The 20165-nt window shown below is 37.6% G+C and overlaps 1 protein-coding gene across 3 annotated transcripts in view; it reads left to right on the plus strand.

Moving 5' to 3' along the window:
* UBQLN1 (ubiquilin 1) overlaps window positions 1–20165 on the plus strand; it is a 51383-nt gene that overhangs the window by 25760 nt on the left and 5458 nt on the right. The window contains exons 2-8 of one of the 3 annotated variants that reach the window (XM_046022744.1): window positions 1831–1982; window positions 4021–4136; window positions 8842–9104; window positions 9570–9728; window positions 9903–10137; window positions 16393–16535; window positions 19970–20053. In XM_046022744.1, the coding sequence (XP_045878700.1) occupies window positions 1831–1982; window positions 4021–4136; window positions 8842–9104; window positions 9570–9728; window positions 9903–10137; window positions 16393–16535; window positions 19970–20053 (1152 nt within the window). The remainder of the gene's footprint in view (window positions 1–1830; window positions 1983–4020; window positions 4137–8841; window positions 9105–9569; window positions 9729–9902; window positions 10138–16392; window positions 16536–19969; window positions 20054–20165) is intronic. The other 2 variants (XM_046022745.1, XM_046022746.1) reach the window with 2 other exon arrangements.

Consider the following 20165-nt stretch of genomic DNA (forward strand, 5'->3'; position numbering starts at 1 on the left):
TCTGATTTTGGCTCAGGTCTTGATCTCAGTGTTGTGGGATGGAGTCTCCAGTCTTTTGAGTTGGGCTCCCTGCTCAACAGGGAGTCTGCTTCCTGCTCTGTCTCTCCCCTCTATCATCCTCCCTCTCTCGCTCTCTCAAAGAAATAAAATCTTAAAAAAAAAAAAAATACAAAACCATGTATTCTGCTGCTCATTACATTGTTGCTATTTCTAGTAGCTACCAAAGGAAAAAATGACATGTCAGTAAAAGGAAATGGTTAAATTATTGATTGGCCTCTATAGGATATTATCAAATGGTATTTTACAAAGATTTCTTTAGTTGTTTGGAAATTGTTATCTTCGGTAAAAAGGTCATATATTTTCAGGTAAAGGAAGGAGAGCTCAGATGGAAAAGCTCCAAAATATTTACTGTAACATAATTTTGCATTATCTTTTTGATTAAAAAACAAACGGTTACACTGAGTGTTCATATGCAAAGGTAGAGTGTGATGAACTTTAATGCACTTCTCATTTTCAGCAATGATTGACATACATAGTCTGTCTTGTTTTATTTAAATCCCTCTACACTTCCCCTTCCCTGCCTTCTGCAAGATTTTATAAAATCTCGGGTATTATTTGGGGCTCCTGGGTGGCTCAGTGGGTTAAAGCCTCTGCCTTCGGCTCAGGTCATGATCCCAGGGTCCTGGGATCGAGCCCCACATCGGGTTCTCTGCTCAGCGGGGAGCCTGCTTCCTCCTCTCTCTCTCTGCCTGCCTCTCTGCCTACTTGAAATCTGTCAAATAAATAAATAAAATCTTAAAAAAAAAATCTCAGGTGTTATTTAAGGTGTCTTTCTACTTCCTACCAAACATACCCCCTTTTATTTCCAGAACATTCCCTTGGTGATAGTGCCTTCATCTGTTGAGACCCATTTCTGTAGGGCATAGGGTAGAGTAGTTTAGGATGTGATTCTTCTCTGAATTTGGACTGATTTTCTGAGGTAGTCTGTTAACATAGATTCCTTGGCCTACTCTGAGATTTCCTTATTTGGGAGGTGGAATAAAGCCTAAGCATACAGGTAATCGTAATACAGATACGAAAAAAACACTGATCTAAATAAGTAAGTTTTGTTTTGTTTTTAAATAATATGAAGATCTTTTCTCTGTTTTTGCATGTTATTGTCCCTGGAAACACTTTCCTCAGGTGTTTTGGCTGCTTCCTAATCTTTCTTTAGGTTTCATTGCAAATCTTTCTTTAATTGCCCTTGTGCTTCCTCTGTACTTTGTGGTTTACTTGACAACTCTTCCATTGCTGTCCTTCAAGGAAAGATTTTTGCTCTGTATTTTTGCATGTCAATAATACTGTATATGTATTTGTGTAGATAATACTTCTTGTTAATGTTGAAGAAAAAGGTGGGGAGGAATTAGGTATAATATGCTGAGAATATGAGGTTGGCTGTATATGTATTCAGCTAGAATGGAGCAGGACTGGAGATGGAAAGCTGAGGCATAGATAATTGTAAATGTGGTAGCAGCTATGTGCGGCTTGAACTATAGTTAACACCATGGACACAAAAAGAACAAGATATTGGGAAGAAATGAGTTGTCAGGCCTTAACAGAAAGTTGAATATAGGACATGTGTACTTACATTAACACCTTAGTGTTGGAGATAAGTGAAATGTTAATACTCATTTCCCACCATGATTAAGATACTGACGCAGAAAAAACGGATCTTTGTATTGTTTGAATTGTTGCAATATCTGTCAAAAGGGGCCTTTTTGAAGTACTAGTAAAAACTAGACTAGGTGGTGGTATGCAAACACCTGTAATAATTATTTTTATCTTCTTTAGTTCAAGGAAGAAATTTCTAAACGTTTCAAATCGCATACTGACCAACTTGTGTTGATATTTGCTGGAAAAATTTTAAAAGATCAAGATACTTTGAGTCAGCATGGAATTCACGATGGGCTTACTGTTCACCTTGTCATCAAAACACAAAACAGGTATGTTTTTGGAAGACCTAGAGCTTTAGATGTGATGTATATATAGTTTATACTGTTTATACAGTTAACCCTTGAATAATGGAGGAGTTAGGGGCACCAATCGCCATGTAGTCAAAAATCTGAGTATACCTTTTGACTCCCTCAAAACTTACTCTAGCCTGCTGTTGAGTGGAAGCCTTGCTGGTAATGTAAACAGTTGATTAACAAGTATTTTGCATGTTATACGTATTATATACTGTTTTCATACTATAAGCTAGAGAAAAATGTTATTAAGAAAATCATAAGGAGAGGGACGCCTGGGTTGCTCAGTTGGTTAAGCCACTGCCTTCGGCTCTCAGGTCATGATCCCAGGATCCTGGGATCAAGTTCTGCATCAGGCTCCTTGCTGGGCAGGGAGCCTGCTTCTCTCTTCACCTCGGCCTGCTCGTGCATGCACGTGCACTCGCTCGCTCTCTGACAAATGATAAATAAAATCTTAAAAAAAAAAAAATCACAAGGAGAATACATTTATAGTTCTGTCCTGTGTTTATTGAAAAAAATTGAAGTATAAATGGACATCTGTAGTTCAAACCTGTGTTGTTCAAGAGTCAGCTGTATTTCTTAAAAAAAAAAAAAAAAAGTAATAACCAGTCCTGGGCGCCTGGGTGACTCAGTTGCTTAAGCATCTGCCTTCTGCTCAGGTCATGAGCTCAGAGGTGTGGGACTGAGCCTCACGTTGGGCTTCCTCGTTCCCTCTCTCTCAGATAAATAAATAAGATCTTTAAAAAGAATAAACAAAAAATAAGCAGTCTTGGATTTAATGACTTTCTCTGCCATTAATGTTTAGATAGATTAAAATTCATTTATTTGTTGTTGATAACAAGTTAAAAATCAAATGATTCAGTAGTACTGATGCTTTCACATTGATATTTTCGGGAGTTCATCAGTATTAAGTCATATTTCTAAATTAGGTCATAATTCTGAATTGTTTGAATTACAGAATAAGCAAATTAATGTGTTTTTAGTGATGCTTTTTATTTTAGGGAGATTTTAGGATAAGCTCATAGGTGTCTCCTCCTTGGCAAACCACAAATGAATAGCCATTTTATCAGGTTTTTAAAAAAGATTTTATTTATTTGAGAGAGAGAGAGTGCGAGAATGAGCAAGCACAAATGGGGTGGGCGGAGGGAGAGGGAAAAGCAGACTCCCTGCTGAGTGGGGAGTCTAATGCGGGACTCAATCTCAGGACCCTGGATCATGACCTGAGTTGAAGGCTGATGCTTAACTGACTCAGCCACCCAGATGCCCCTCCTGAAGACATGTTAAGTATTATTAAATAACACAGCATGTCTGGTATAATCATTTAATTGAAGTCCTACAGAATACATAGGCATGACAGTTGGTGACTGGTTCTCAGCAGTTGTAAGACAGATCTTGACTTTAGAAATGTTCTGATGAAAAAAATATACGTCTTAGAATCAATGAAAGAAGCAGTGAGTGAGATTCAGAACTCTTAACTGGTATCAGATAGAAGGGGTTTCCAAAAAGTGTCTCTATTTTTTTACCTAGAGATAATATTAAGGATTAAATTAACACAAGTTATTACTAGTATTGATTTCTCAGTCTGCTTTTGGTGACATCTTTTTATTTTTTACTTTTAACAATTTCAGGAGGGCTGAGTAGAACTGCTCCCCAATCCTTAAGAACTTGGAAGGGAGTAGATAAAAAATTGCTCATATAGTCAAGCTTTATGGGTGTGATTACTCACTGATTTCTCCTCTATGGGGTGACCTATCTCCATATCTTACATTATCATTATGATTGTAGTGAAATATTTATATACCTATACTGGGGGGGAGCAGTTGAAGTATAACTTGTATAGGGTTTTTCTATGTTTCTTTATGTTCTTAATACTTAGTTATCTCAAGTGTTTACCTTATGACAATTTGAATTGGTCTGAAAACTTGCAGTTTTGTTTCTGAGAATTCTGGAAATTTCCGAGGTTCTTTAAAAATAATTAGTTCCACTGTTTACACCATGATTTGGTAATTTTTCCTAGGGCTCAGGATCATTCAGCTCAGCAAACAAATACCAGTGGAAGCAATGTTACCACATCATCAGCTCCTAGTACTAACTCCACATCTGGTTCTGCCGCTAGCAACCCTTTTGGTTTAGGTAAGTGTCTTTAGTTATTTTACAGGGATAGGGAAAAAAACCTATTTTTCACCCAGGGTAGTTTTGGATAAAATGATAGAATTAAACACTAAATCACTTCTACAACAACAACAGTTACACCTAAAGCTATTTCTTTAATTGTAGGTATTAAGGAAGTAGTTGGGAATACAGATGTGCTTTGTTAGTTCACATTTACATTTAATAAGTGATAACTTGGTGGCACTTTTTTTTTTAAATAAAGAGATGTAAGCATATGTGTACCTGATCTGATTTACTACATCATTGAATCTAAGGAAGATTAGCTAATTGTTGATCATAAGCTAAGCTAACCCCCTGAGAAGTTTTCTTGATTTGAAAACAAGGGACTCAGACTTCCATTAGTGTCTTAAACTCAGTGGAGGGCTGGGGCCTAGGAGCAAGTCCATTGGCTAAGGAGCTCCTGCATCAGCCAAAACCACTTTTCTTATTATCAGTTTTATACTGAGATTCTGTGGCAGGTCTTGTTAGGGAAAAAGAGTATTCCAAAATTAAAAGACACTGAGCTAAATGGTTTGATGCCTCTTTCAGTTAAGTTGTATAATAGTACTTTGCAAAGACATTTAAAAAAGTATATACATTTTTCACATATCAAGGATCATACCGTTCCTTACTTTCAGAAAAAGTTTTTTAGTAATATAGTCCTACCGTGCCAACTATGTTGGATACCTTTTAGGGTATGACAGGGTTCCACATTTTCTTTCCCTTTTTTTTTTTGTTAAACTTTTACATTTTTGCTGCTCTTGTTTTCTAGGATGATCTTAGGGTAAATGTATCTCTTCTGGCAAGTTTTAGATGGCAGAATCATTGGCATGAATAGAGAGATAAGTATGAAATGTTCAGAGTCATGAAAGGTATTGTTGAAGTAAACGGTCTTCCCTCTTCCCTCATTTTATAAGCAAAGAAATTGAAGCCCAGACAACCTTTTAGTTAATTTGTCTGAGGCCATACATCTCCCCATTTCCTTCATTTCTAGTCTCATTCCTATCCTTTCCTATCTCCGTTGCTTTTCTTCATCATTTATTCCATTTATCCCATATAGTTACTCTTTTTTGGTGCTTCTTCTCATGAAGGCCTCTCCCATGTATAAAAGCTACGGACTCCCACCACCACCCTTTCCTTTGCTTCTCTTTTTAGCTATTTTTGGAAGAGGCATTTTAACTTTTTCTGTCTCTATTTCCCTTTCACTAAGTTTGTTGTGGTTTCCCTCTCCCCCCAAATCACTTCATTGAAAATTCACTTGATAAGGTCACCATTGACCTCTTGACTTGCCGAATTTAGTGCACACATTTTTGTTTTAATTAAGTTTCTTAGTCTTGACCAGTCTATCCTTCTTCCTTTAACTCCTATTACTGTTTTTCCCTGGTTAGTTTTCTGGCTTTTCTTTTTTTTTGGTCTCATTTATGGGTTTCTTTTCTTCTGATTGGTATTCCTCAGAGTATTGCCTTTTCTTTCTTCTTATTAAGATATTATTTTCTGGGACGCCTGGGTGGCTCAGCCGGTTAAGTGGCTGCCTTGGGCTCAAGTCATGATCCCAGCGTCCTGGAATCGAGTCCTGCATCGGGCTCCTTGCTCTGCAGGGAGCCTGCTTCTCCTTCTGCCTCTGCCTGCCACTCTGCCTGCCTGTACTCTCTCTGTCTCTCTGACAAAATAAATAAAATCTAAAAAAAAAAAGAAAAGAGACATTATCTTCCTCCTGTATCTCAGTGACTCTCAAGTCTTTACCTCAACCATAGCAGTTACAAACTCCATGTCCTGTGTTCAGCTCTCCTCTTTGATATGTCTTGATGTTCTCTAGTACTTTGGCCTGTGTGTCTCCTCAGAAAGCAAAGGAAAACAAATGCAGAAACTTACCTTGCCTCTCAAACTACTACCTTTTCCCCAATAAATCTCTCCATACCTCTCCTCTGTCCCATCCCATGCAGATATTCCCTGTTGTTACTGACTTGATGCAGTTCCTTGACCTTTAAAAATCTGTAATGTTTACTCTAGTCATTTCCACACAGTTATTAGAATAAAAACATCTGAAGTGACTGTTCCGCTTAAAATCTATCAAGACTTTATGATTTAGCTTTTGCCTGCCTGTCCATTCTCATTTCTTAACAAAGCTCAATAGTTTTATTAGGTTATCTATCTTTTGGTAATAGATAACCTCAAACTCTGTAGTGTCTTACCACAAATCTTAATTTCTTGGTCCAAAGCTTTTTCTTCAGTCTGCAGTGAGCCCCCACCTATGTGGTCAGTCCTCAGGGACTCAGGCTAATGGAATCCTGCTGTCGTGTAGCTCCACTACTTGGGACATGGCTGAAGAGATAGCTAAGAGTCTCAAGCTGGACATTCTTACTTTTGCCAGAAGTGACACATTTCTTGCAGTCCTTTGGCCATAACTAGTCACATGAGCCTGTCCAGCTGCAATAGAAATAAAAGGCCACACGTGGAATTTTTGGTGAGCCCTGCTATCTGCCATTCTAGTCAAACATAAATTTTTTGTGATTGCAGGAACACATCCGTAGTCCTATTTATCTTTTTGCTTTTCTGTATAATGTTTGTTGTGTTTATTATTAAATCGTTCTTCCAATTCTTCCCATTCCTTGCCAGCCTGTTCATTTTCTATATTCATTGTCATCTTATGGAAAGCAGCCATTCCACTTAGGTACTATATCACGATAGTATCTTGTGGCTATTTCTGTTAAAAGAGTACTGATTCTGTATTTGTTTTCCTTGTCTGCCTTCCCACTACATTGAGTTCTGTGTGTAGTACTTGTTTCTTAGGTTATTCCCCGCGTGGGTAGCACAGTCCCTGGCCTATTAGAAAGTGCTCAGTAAATAAGGAAAACAAATACAAAAGCTCTTCTCTTTAACTACTGCCTCTTACCCACTAAATCTCTTTCCATACCTCTTCTCTGTGCAGTTATTCCCTGTTACTTCCTTGAATGAATGCATTTGGTTGCTTCTGTAATTTTTATAGTTAACATTTTATGATAACCCCTCAGTCATCTTTGATCTGTTAGGTTTTTCCATGACTTAATTCCTCCAAAGAGACATCTGTTTCCATTTTAAGTCCTGACCTTTTCTCTCCTTTATCAGCAGCAGCTCTGTTCTAACCAGATTTTATAGGTTAATTCTACTTGCTGAACTTAAACTAGTCTTCTGGGTAAAGATTATTTCAAAGTATAATCCAGTACATATTTTTCATCTCTTCTTTGAGTGGGCCTGTTCTAGGGTATCTCTGTGACACCAACCAATCCTCCAACACTATCTCGGTGTCTCATAGATCAGTTCTGACAGTACTTACCTGGAGTTAGTGTCCGATCACATAGTTTTAAAAGTGTGTCATTCAGTCCCCCAAGACTGCTTCTCCTTCAGATACCAGTCCAGGTATTGGACCATGTGTTTGACCTGCAGTCTATACATTGGAGGGTCCCACAGTTTCCCTCCACGTTTAATAATTCGCTAGAACAGCTTACAAAATTCAGGAAAATGTTTATGTTTACCAGTTTATTGCAAAGGTTACACTTTAGAAATAAACAAATGGAAGAGGAGCATAGAGCAAGAAATGGAGGTGTGGGAGAGTGCAGGGTTCCCATGATCTACAAGTGTTCACCAGCGTGGAAGTTTCCTGAATCTCATTCCTCAAGAATTTTTATAGAGCTCAGTCTCTAGCTCTTTTTCCTCCTCTTTCTGGAGGTTGGTGGGTGGCTAGAAGTACAACTGTTTTTGTCACTTGTCTTTTTGGTGATCACCCATCCTGATGCTATCTAGGTGCCCCACACTAAGTAATTAATTGGCATAAATGAAGTGTGATCCAAAGGGGCTTGTATTGTAGAACAAAAGACACTCCCTTCACTCTGGAAATTCTAAGGCTTTTAGGAGTTCTGCAGAATCTGGAGTCCCAGAATCTGGGACAGAGACCAAAAATATATTGTATTGTACTGCACATAGGAAATACATATTTAAAATATATATCTTTAAAGATTTTATTTATGTATTTGTCAGAGTGAGAGAGCACAAGCAAGGGGGGAGCAGTAGACAGAGGGAGAAGCAGGCTCCATCCTGAGCAAGAAGCCCCAGGCAGAACTCTGTCCCAGGACCCTGGGATCATGACCTGAACCAAAGGCAGTCACTTAACTGACTGAGCCACCCAGGAAATATTTAGTTGGTTTTATTATTTAAACTTAAATATCAAAGTGAGTGGATTTTTGACTGATAATAGTTACAGAAATGGAAGAGTTTTACTTTTTTTAGTTTTTACTATTGTTTAGTTGTACTAGTTTTTTAGTTATACAGTATAGTTTTACTATTACTTTTTAAAAGTAATAGGAATTCTGTGTGCTTGAAAATGGTTTTTCAGGGCGCCTGGGTGGCTCAGCCAGTCATGATCCCTGGGCCCTGGGATCGAGTCCCACATCAGGCTCTCTCCTCAGTGGGGAGTCTCCTTTTCCCTCTCCTCTACCCCTCCCCCTTACTTGTGCCCTCTCTCTCCCATGCTCTCTTCTCTCAGGCAAATCTTTAAAAATAGGTTGTTTTCCATAATGGGACTATTGAGTCACTATTTTTGCATTTTCATATTTTAGCACAGTAATATTAATGATAAAATTTCTGACTTTGATTTATCCCTTATCTTTTTCACTTTTCCCTTTTCTTCTTATCTTTTACCTTATCATCTTAGGTGGCCTTGGAGGGCTTGCAGGTCTGAGTAGCTTGGGTTTGAATACTACTAACTTCTCGGAACTACAAAGCCAGATGCAGCGGCAACTTATGTCCAATCCTGAAATGATGGTCCAGATTATGGAGAATCCCTTTGTCCAGAGCATGCTGTCAAATCCTGACCTGATGAGGCAGTTAATTATGGCCAATCCGCAAATGCAGCAGTTGATTCAGAGAAATCCAGAAATTAGTCATATGCTGAATAATCCAGATATTATGAGACAAGTATGTGGAAAGTTCTTTAAGTTCATTTAGCTAAAAGATTATATACTTAGTTTTTACTTAATTTCCTGTGCTTAAGGAGCTTGCCTTTTATAGATGACTAAGCTACAAAAAGAAATCCTGTTACTTGTCCAGGAAAACTCAGCAACACACTACTTTGGATTGTTTGAGATTTGAGCTTTCTGCTATATTTTAAAGATCACTGTAAATGGTTATTTTGCAGATTTAAGAAGCGAAAAGAATCTGATTCAGGAGATGGGCATTCATTCATAACAGTGTTTCTTGGTGTTACTTGAATGTTAGATTGAGGTGACAGCAGGAATTATTGAAAATAAGTTTCTGATTTAATTATTAAAGACTGTTAATTCATCATTAGAAAACTTGTAAACAGATCAGCTGTGTTGGTTAATAGTTAAAGTAATTTCAGTTGTATCTTGGTGCCTTTTTATATGAGTATCTTTTTCTTAGACATTGGAACTTGCCAGAAATCCAGCAATGATGCAGGAAATGATGAGAAACCAGGACCGAGCCTTGAGCAACCTAGAAAGCATCCCAGGGGGATACAATGCTTTACGGCGCATGTACACAGATATTCAGGAACCAATGCTGAGTGCTGCACAAGAACAGGTGATAACACAGACCCCTGCGGCTTAGGCCAAAGGACAACTCCTGATTTAACAAATACATGTGTGATTGAAGGGTACCTTTATATGGGGAATACAGTTTTCATTAAAAGAAAGTTCCATATCTGTTATTTAAAACAAAAGCTTATTCTTTATGATTTTGTGTCTTTTATTACAGTTTGGTGGTAATCCATTTGCTTCCCTCGTGAGCAATACATCCTCAGGTGAAGGTAGTCAGCCTTCCCGTACGGAAAATAGAGATCCGTTACCCAATCCATGGGCTCCACAGGCTTCCCAGAGTTCATCAGCTTCCAGTGGGACCACCAGCGCTGTGGGGGGCACTGGTGCTAATGCTGCCAGTGGCACTTCCGGGCAGAGTTCATCTGCACCAAATCTGGGGCCTGGAGTAGGAGGTAGGTTCCTAACAGCTCACACCACTTTTCTTTATTATCCTCACTTTTTTGAATAATGAAAACATTTTTTATACTGTTATTCTTTGTGCTGTGTGTGTGTGTGTGTGTGTGTGTGTGAAGTAACTTTTATGAATTATCTTTTCATGTTCCAAGTTTTTTAGTGGGAGTTTTAAACATGTAGTGATTGATATTAATCACTTGTGTGCATTATAGTGGAAAGGGTTACTAATGAGATGAGAAGTGGGTGGTCGTCTCATTTCAACAGTAGGAAAACTGAAGTCCAGAGAGAATACGATTACTAGTGGACTTCTGACTGGAGCATGTGTTTCTTGGCTTTGGTCTAGTTTCTACTGTAGATCAGTGGATTCCCAAACTCTGGTCCTGAGTGAGAGTAGGACTAAATGAGCTGCATCAGAGCACCTGCCAGGTTTGTTAAAAAATCAGATTCTCGGTGCACCTGGGTGGTTCAGTTGGTTAAGCTTCTGCCTTCGGCTCAGGTCGTGGTCCCAGGGTTATAGGATCAAGCCCTGTGTCAGGCTCTCTGCTCAGTGGAGAGCCTGCTTCTCCCTCTCCCACTCCCCTGTTTGTGTTCCCTCTCTAGCTGTCTCTCTCTCTAGCAAATAAATAAATAAAATCTTAAAAAAAGAAATCAGATTCTCAGGTCCTAACCTCAGACCTTATGGATCAGAATCTTCTACAGTGGCCTTAAGATCTGTGTATAAAGCTGCTGGAGAGTCTGATATCCGAACAGGTTAGGAATTTACTTTTGATCATTTCTCTGTAGTCTAGACTCAGTAAATGGAAGTCTTTTTGTCAGCTATTCAGATGCTAAGAACTAGGTCTAAAATCTGTAGCTAGAGTTAGGATTTTAGTCCTAGTGCTTGGCATGGAAATGAGAAGTGAAAGTATGGGGCCACTTCCCTAAGGTGAGAAGGACTCGGATATGTTTTAAAAGATGGTGGGTAGGGGGCACCTGGGTGGCTTAGTGGGTTGAGCCTCTGCCTTTGGGTCAGGTCATGGTCTCAGGGTCCTGGAATCAAGTCCCGCATCGGGCTCTCTGCTCCACGGGGAGCCTGCTTCTCTCTCTGCCTGCCTCTCTGCCTACTTGTGATCTCTCTCTGTCAAATAAATAAATAAAATCTTAAAAAAAATAAATAAAAGATGGTGGGTGTTTGGCAGAGGAAGTGGAAAGGTGAGGTGCTGGATGAGGAATTTTTTTAAAGGTCATTGCTGAGGGAAGTCATAATGGGAGTCATTGGTAGTCACTATAGCATATATCCTTCATAGACTGTAGCGGGTATCATGAAGTTTTTGAATATAGTAAGGAGTTGATAAAAATTGAAGTATTGCCTTTTTTTAAAAAAAAAAAGATTTTATTTATTTATTTGACAGAGATCACAAATAGGTGATGGGGTGTGGGGGGAGCGGGCTCCATGCGGAGCAAAGAGCCCGATGTGAGGCTCAATCCCAGGACCCTAGGATCATGACCTGAGCTGAAGGCAGAGGCTTTAACCCACTGAGCCACCCAGGCACCCTTGAAGTATTGCCTTTTTAAAAATTGAACCATATTTGACATAGGGTTAGTTTCAGGTGTACAATGTAATGATTCAGTGTTTGTATATGTTCCCAAATGATCACCACAGGAAGTCTAGTTTACATCGAAATAATATCATTTAATCAGGGAAAAAAATGATCCCTTCTGTATTTTACTTACTGCTTATTTGATTTTTAAACTATCTTTGAGAGAGCTACTTTATTCACATTTGAAAGATCTTAGAGCAGACAGAACAAAGACTTAATCTCCTGTTAGGTGAATTGCTTTTTTTTTTTTTTTTATTAACTATAGCATTGTTATCTACAGTAACAACTTATGTCAAGAAATCAGTTTTGTGACTTCTTATTCAGATTTTTTACTTAATGGCTTGATACTTTAAGATTTCATGTTATTGTTTCCATCAAAGGAGAACCAAAAACAGAAAAAGGAAATGGATTCTGCTGGCCTAACAGTTTGTTAGCATAGTATATACACTGTTGAGATTTTTACTCAACTCTTTGCAGTTACACACACACACATACATACACACAAACCTGTAAAGACGAAACTCTTGACTCTCTTTTGCCCAGTAAGCACTTACTCTAGAAGATGAGGAAATCTTAGAGCAGGAGTCTACAAATTTTTCTTGCAAGGAGCCAGGTAATACTTTGGGCCTTGCATGTCAAGAGCAAAGCGAGGGGCGCCTGGGTGGCTCAGTGGGTTAAAGCCTCTGCCTTTGGCTCAGGTCATGATCTCAGGGTCCTGGGATCAATCCCCAAATTGGGCTCTCTGCTCAGCAGGGTGCCTGCTTCCTCCTCTCTGTCTGCCTCTCTGCCTACTTGTGATCTCTGTCTGTCAAATAAATAAAATCTTAAGGAAAAAAAAAAAGGAAAGCAAGAATATTATAAGAGAAAATACATTGCGATAAGTAAAAATATAATAATAATTGAGTGTAATACTTTTTCATATATACATACTAATGATAAGAATAGAATTCTTTATAGGGATAACATTTGCTTAATTGATGTTCACAGTGTTTCCTGTTGTCAAGGTGTGTAAGGAGATTTTACTTAAATATGTACTCATTTCAAAAGCATATAATTTTAATAGCATAGTCATCAGTTGGAAGCATTTGTAGGATTCTGTTAGATTCTTCTTTGCTTTAAATATGTCATTGAAATTAATCACTTCCAATTAAAGGTTGGGTGGTAGGACCTCAATTACAAAGTTAAATGACTTTTGAAATATGGAAATTTTCTTTGTACTTGTATTGAGGTCCAAAGAGTGCTGCTGGAACAGTAGTATGAACTTTAAAAAAATCTGTAAATTCGTGGGAATGGAGATCTCATTTTAACTTTTGACAGCAAGAGAATGTATAAAGCACCTTGACATTGTCATTTAAACAATTTTCTGTTATTGTCAAAATTACTTTACCACAGTATGAGTTCCACAAGTTTGCATGCTGTTTGTCTTATAATTATGGGTAGAATTAATTGGGAAACATTACCAAGTCTCTAGCAAAAGATAATTTCGAGAGTCATCTGGTGTTTGGTAATGCTGGTTAGGTGGTTCAGAATTTCAGTCTTAGCCTTTAGCTAAAAAGATTTTGAAGTAAAACTTTACATCTTACAAAATGAAAACTTTACTTCTGCTAAGCCATCAAACTGCTGCTATGTGGTTGGACAGGTCAGGATATTTCAGACAAAAATCTATGGAATTGACTGTGGCGAAGTTCCCAAGAGTGAAATGGTGTTCACTGTTGATACTCCAGCTGGTTGAATAACATGACAGTTCAAAATATTCTCTGGAGTACCTGCTGGTGAATATGACAGTGAATAACCATAGTTTTAAAATACCTTATTCTTTTTATAAGCTTTTTGTATTCAACTAATCCTCCACATATGTTTTCATCATCATCATATTTTGGCTGATTTTATTTCAGGTTGCATTGAATTATTTTCTGGACTTTGAAAGTAGTTTTGCCTGTAATTCTATGCAGACTGTTATAAAGGCTAATTTTTCAGACACTTTAAACTTGGCATTGACTTCTCAAACGAGCTGAGCAGTAACATCTGTCAACTCATTAAAAACAAAGGAATACCACTCAGAATAACTTGCATTGTTTTTAAATTGAATATTGATGCTGTGAGTCTAATGTCCTTAATTCTTGAGAAACTGTTCTCCTTGAAAGGGTAATGGACTTAAACGAGTTTATTTCTCTGGACACATTTATATTTGGCTGCTGCAATCAAGATTTCATTAAACATGTCAATTAATCACTAATATACTACTTTCCTTTTTGGCTAACAAATAAGCCACTTGGAAACTTAACTGGTTGTAGGCTTATTTTCATTTTTTATTTTTGTAAAGAAATCTGGCTATGATGAGGTGGCTGCACTTTAAATTTCGTATTTTCCTGACTGTTGCTTGCCTCTGAGTTGGGCATACTGCAATGAGTGCTTAGTCTAGCAGTGTTGAAGTATATTGTATTCTTTCATTGTCATTGCATAAAAATACAGTGCTTTGCCATCTCATTGATAAAATAATCCATGCTCCATTGTGCCTTAAAAGCACAATATTTGTAATCCAACTTTCTCTTTTTCTTCTTGTTCTTAGGTGATAAGTATGTTACTGGTAGTTAAAAAAAAGAAAATAACAACATGCTATAGGAATAGTGTGGTGCACTGAGCAGTGTTCTGGGTCTGCAGCAGTCATTGAGGGCTGTGCACAGCCTCTGTTGGACTACTCGGCCATGGTGGTACACAAGCAGCCATTGACAGTGAACACCTGCGCATGACTGTATTCCAAGAAAAAAAATTTTTTTAAGATTTTATTTATTTATTTGACAGAAAGAGATCACAAGCAGGCAGAGAGACAGGCAGAGAGCAAGCGGAAGAAGCAGGCTTCCTGCTGAGCAGAGAGCCCAGTGTGGGGCTTGATCCCAGGACCCTGAGATTATGACCTCAGCAGAAGGCAGAGGCTTAACCCACTGAACCACCCAAGCATCCCTCCAAGAAGATGTTATTTATGGACACTGAAGTTTGATTGCATATAGTTTTCACATTTCACAGAATAATTTTGTTTCTTTAACCATTCAAAAATGTAAAACCATTTTCACCTTGTGGGTTGTACAGAAGCAGGTCATGGGCCATATTTGCTCTGCAGGTTGTATTTATTTATTTATTTATTTATTTATTTTTTAAAGATTTTATTTATTTATTTGACAGCTAGAGATCAAGTAGGGAGAGAGGCAGGCAGAGAGAGAGAGAGGAGGAAGCAGGCTCCCTGTCAAGCAGAGAGCCCGATGTGGGGCTCGATCCCAGGACCCTGGGATCATGACCTGAGCGAAAGGCAGAGGCTTTAACCCACTGAGCCACCCAGGTGCCCCTGCAGGTTGTATTTATCAACACTTGCGTTAGATTATTCTTAGAGTCCAGGATGTAGAAAATAACCTAATTAAAACAACTTGAGAAAATAGGAAAAAAAGACTGATTACCAAAAAACCCCCAGCAGAATTATAATAAGTCAGAAAAATAAATAGAAAGTGTCAGTGTTTTAAGCCTGATAAAATTAACGCTGGATGGAATGAGAGCAGAAGGGAAATGAAAAAACTAATGAGTTAAGTTTGCATATAATGAGTTTGAGAATATATTTGAGGTTGAGTATATGTAGTCAGCAAGTGAAAATCTGGTTATGTGTTGAGCAAATTAGTTTTCAGAGAAAGTTGAATTTGCATAAATTAACTATAGCTCTTAGCAAAAAAAAAAAAGAGAGAGAGAAAGAAAAGAAAAAAGTAACAAGCACTTTTGCACCTTAAGTAATTTAATTGTCACAATCTGCCCTTTGCAGTAGATAGTACTTAACTCCATTTGACTGGGGAAACTGGAAGTATGAAGAGGCCAAAAAACTAGCCCAAGTTTACATAGTTAGATTAGGTTTGAACCAAGGTAATCCAACTCTAGTCACTGTTCTTAGTCTCTGCTCTGAAATGTTAAATGTGCCTGCTATTTTGCTGAGTGAGTGTCAGTAATGAGTGAAAGTGGGATGGAGGCTACATCTGGTTTCCTGGGTATGAGAGGGCTTACGTTCTTTAGGAGCATATCAAATGCTGGACTTGATTCTTCTGCAGTCCTCGGAGATGTTGGCCCAGACTTACTCTCTGTATGGGATTTTTCTTTTTCTTTCTTTTCTTTTTTTTAAAGATTTTGTTTTTGACAGAGAGAGACATAGCGAGAGAGGGAACACAAGCTGGGGAGTGGGAGAGGGAGAAACAGGCCTCCCACTGAGCAGGGAGCCCCAAGCAGGGCTTGATCCCAGGACCCTGGGATCCTGACCTGAGTTGAAGGCACACGCTTAACTGAGCCACCCAGGCGCCCCTGGGATTTTTCATAGTTATTTCAACCGTATCTAATTTTTGCTTCTTAAATTGACTTTAGAACCTAGCGTAACTGTTAGATGTGATTTTATTGTAAATGTACCCAGAATGCTTAACATCATAAACCCTTCTTTACTGTTAGATGTTGAGTGTGTAGTTGTGGAGATCTTAGTTTTAAAATTCTTTCTTGGTTCAGTTGATTAGTAAAATGTTTGCTCATCTACAGTTCCTAAAATTACATATGGTATATATTGTATTTTAAAGCTTTCACTTTTGTTTATGGGTCTTTTCCTTGATACAGTGTCTTTTTCCTTTTTTTTTTTTTTTTTTTTTAACAAACTTTCAGCTAGTATGTTCAACACACCAGGAATGCAGAGCTTGTTGCAACAAATAACTGAAAACCCACAACTTATGCAAAACATGTTGTCTGCCCCTTACATGAGAAGCATGATGCAGTCACTAAGTCAGAACCCTGACCTTGCTGCACAGGTGAGTTTGTAATTACATTAAAAAGGACTGTGCAGTGTGAATTGAAATAGCCTAATCAAATAATTGTGATTTTAGCACATTGGGGTTGTGTTGTGTTACCTACGACAAAAGTAGGTAAACTGCATCTCCAATATTTTGGACATTTTGTTTCTTTGCAGTAAACTAATTCTTCATATATAATTAAAACATTTTTTTCTCTGCTATTTATTGGCTAGAAAGAAGTGTAGGTTTACTCTGTATCTACATATGTTGATTTAGGAGATGAATATAAAGTTTTGGATTACTTTCCTTTGAAAGATATGTTCTTTAGTGAAACGTAAATCTTGAAAGTGATTAAGTGGAGTGGTAATACACTTGGAATACTTGTGTTTATTAGATCACATAGATTTTGCATTAATAGTCATGTTCAAGATAGCAGTTATAAAATATCCTGAAATCTTTTTTTTTTTAATTTATTTATTTGACAGACACAAGTAGGCAGAGAGGCAGGCAGAGAGAGAGGAGGAAGCAGGCTCCCTGCTGAGCAGAGAGCCTGATGCAGGGCTTGATCCCAGGACTCTGGGATCATGACCTGAGCCGAAGGCAGAGGCTTTAACCCACTGAGCCACCTAGGCACCACTGAAATTATTTATTTATTTATTTATTTATTTATTTGACACACAGAGAGAGATCACAAGTAGGCAGAGAGGCAGGCAGAGAGAGAGAGAGGAGGAAGCAGGCTTCCCGCTGAGCAGAGAGCCCGATGCGGGGCTGGATCCCAGGACCCTGAGATTATGACTTGAGCCAAAGGCAGCGGCTTAACCCACTGAGCCATCCAGGCGCCCCACCTGAAATCATTTTTTAAAGGCAGAGGGAGATTTGTTCGAACAGTGTTCTCATTCTTTCCATTATAGATCACCCCTAAAGTTAGTATAATGGTATTTTATTAATTTATTCATTTTCTAAATTGTTTTGAAAGAGACTGTGACTAAGGGAATTAGTGGATCTCAACCCTGGCTGAACCTTTAGGATCTCTTTGGGAGTTTTAAAGTTAAAAAAAAAAAAAAAATCTCTCTGTCCTGAGAGATTTTGGTGTAATTACATCTCATTTCCCCTATCCCTGAAGTTCCCTGGGCAATTCAGATGTTCCCCTAGGTCAAGAACAGCTGGGCTTGAAAAACCTTGGAGAATATTAAATAACCTTGATCATCTGTAGTTTATATTTGCTGGATATTAAAAATGGCTTCTATAAAGTATAAGGGATTATAAATATTTTCCTTTACAGTGTATTCTTATTTCCAACATTCTAAAAGCTTTTAAAGTTAATTACTTTTCTTTATGTCAAACAAAATGTTTTTATTTTCTGAAGTCTGGAACCATTCAAAAAATATATCAGATATCTTTGTGTTATAATCCTCAGCAGTAACTTCTGCCCATTTAATACTTGTGGAATTGGAAACAACAAGTTCTTAGGTGAATTTTTGTTTATTTTTGTTTTATTCCTATAAAAGTTATCTGAGTTATTAATATTAAATGCTCAACTTACTGTGATCATAGCACTTTTGTTTTAAATAAATGGAAAATATGTTGAGTGATGGTATTTTTGTGTTTTTAAATGTTTAATTAGCACTGAATGTGCATCTTGTTTAAAAATTTTGACTTGACACTGAAAAATAAAATTTAAAAAAAATAAAAATTTTCTCTGCTCTGCAGGGAGCCTGCTTCCTCCTCTCTCTCTGCCTGCCTCTCTGCCTACTTGTGACCTCTCTCTCTGTCAAATAAATAAATAAAATCTTAAAAAAAAAAATAAAAATAAAAATAATAAAAATAAAAATTTTGACTTTAATAAATACATTCCCAGCCATTTAATTAAATTAACAACATTATAAAGTGATGAATTGAGCACTTTGACATATTTTTTTTTCCACTCTAAAGGAAAATGTTAACAAAGAAGGCTGTATGTGGATGTCTTTTATTGTAGGCAATTTAGAAATGTTTACAACATACTCTGGTTATCAGCAAAGTAAAGTTTTTAGTTTTTCTGTTCTGATTTTGATTTTTAGATACTCAAAAAAGTCTGAATATATAAACCATATGTTGTATAGTCAGGTAAGTTAGGAGAAATATCTGAAATGAGATAATACTTTCCTGAGAAAGAATGAATCAGTTTAAGATGCCCTGCTGTCTCAAATGACATGAATCCTGAAAGATAAATGTGGTAACTTTATTAATCTGTTCATAATAAAGAAATACTTTACTGGAGCCAATAAAGAAGCAGGTTTGTTCATCTCAAGTTGGTATTATTTATGTACTGCGAATTTATTGGTCACTTGGAAACAAATATGGTATGTTCACAAAACACTGACTTCCTCCTACTTTCATTATTTTGTTGGAATTAACTAAATAATCCACTTTGTAACAATAGACAAAGGAGGGAAAGTGGAATTCTGTTTACTTCTAGTGTGTACATGTAATTAATTGCTCTCAAATATGGTTAACTTCTTGAGGGCAAAGTTTATTTTCCTTTACCCTCCAGACTTTGGACTGGTAAATAGGTGATAAGTAAATCATTGTCAGTTGACTTTTCGCTCCTTCTAGGGAAAGTGATAAAATTTTCATCTTTTTCAAAGCTTTGAGAATTAGTTTCTGGTTATGCTAATCGTGTATCATAATCTTATTTTCAGATATTAACATTAATATTGACCCTGACTTTAATTCTTAACACCTGTGTGAACGTTCGGAGGCATGCCAGTTTTCTTATCTCTGGTGGTAGTGAGGTGAAATCCAGAGGCTAATCTTGGTGTTCTCAAACAGATTTACATCTTTCAGGTCTTAACACATTTTAATACTTGCCCCAGAGATCCTTTGTTGCTAGTCCTGGGCGGATTTTCACCTAGCAGCTCCATGTCTCTGTCAGGGTGGTTGCTGTTCTGGTTATTTTTCTGGACCGAATACTAGCTGTTTTGCAGTAGGCAGGCAGATAGATAGAGTGGTTCCAGATCTGGATTTTTCTCTGTGCTTGCCACTTGTGTGTTGAGGTGTCTGAGCAAGCCATGTATCGTTTCATGTATTGATGCTTATGTTTATTCTGTCAGTGTAGCAGCAGATGTATCCTCTTGAATGCCAGTTACCCCCATTTTTCTTTTAAGAGCAAATACTCACTGTTGCTCAGGGAAAATCCTAAGAAAATGATTGTTTTTATTTTTTAGGATATTGCATGTCATTATCATAATCATCATTCTCATTGAGAGAGAAGATGCCTTATTTTGTTTTTGTTTTTTTTTCCCTGGAGATCCCTCTTGTGGACAGTATCTTCCCTTCTCCTTTTTATTCATGTTCTACCTTCCTCCCTTTAAGTGCCAGGTTAGGCACTTGGGGAAGATAGACTGTTAAACAAGGTACATTACTTGTTTCAGATATTTCCAGTTAAAATTGTTTGAACACTTGCCCCATAGATGATGCTGAATAATCCCCTATTTGCTGGAAATCCACAGCTTCAAGAACAAATGAGACAACAGCTCCCAACTTTCCTCCAACAAGTGAGTAAGAAAAGATGCTAGCTATCTTCGGTAATGATTTGCTTGAAAAAGTTTGATAATAAACATTTTCCTTGCTCTTCTCTGGCTGATAGCAAACCATAGTAGTTAGTTT

This window comes from Meles meles, chromosome 11, assembly GCF_922984935.1.
Source record: "Meles meles chromosome 11, mMelMel3.1 paternal haplotype, whole genome shotgun sequence".
Taxonomy (NCBI): Eukaryota; Metazoa; Chordata; class Mammalia; order Carnivora; family Mustelidae; genus Meles; species Meles meles.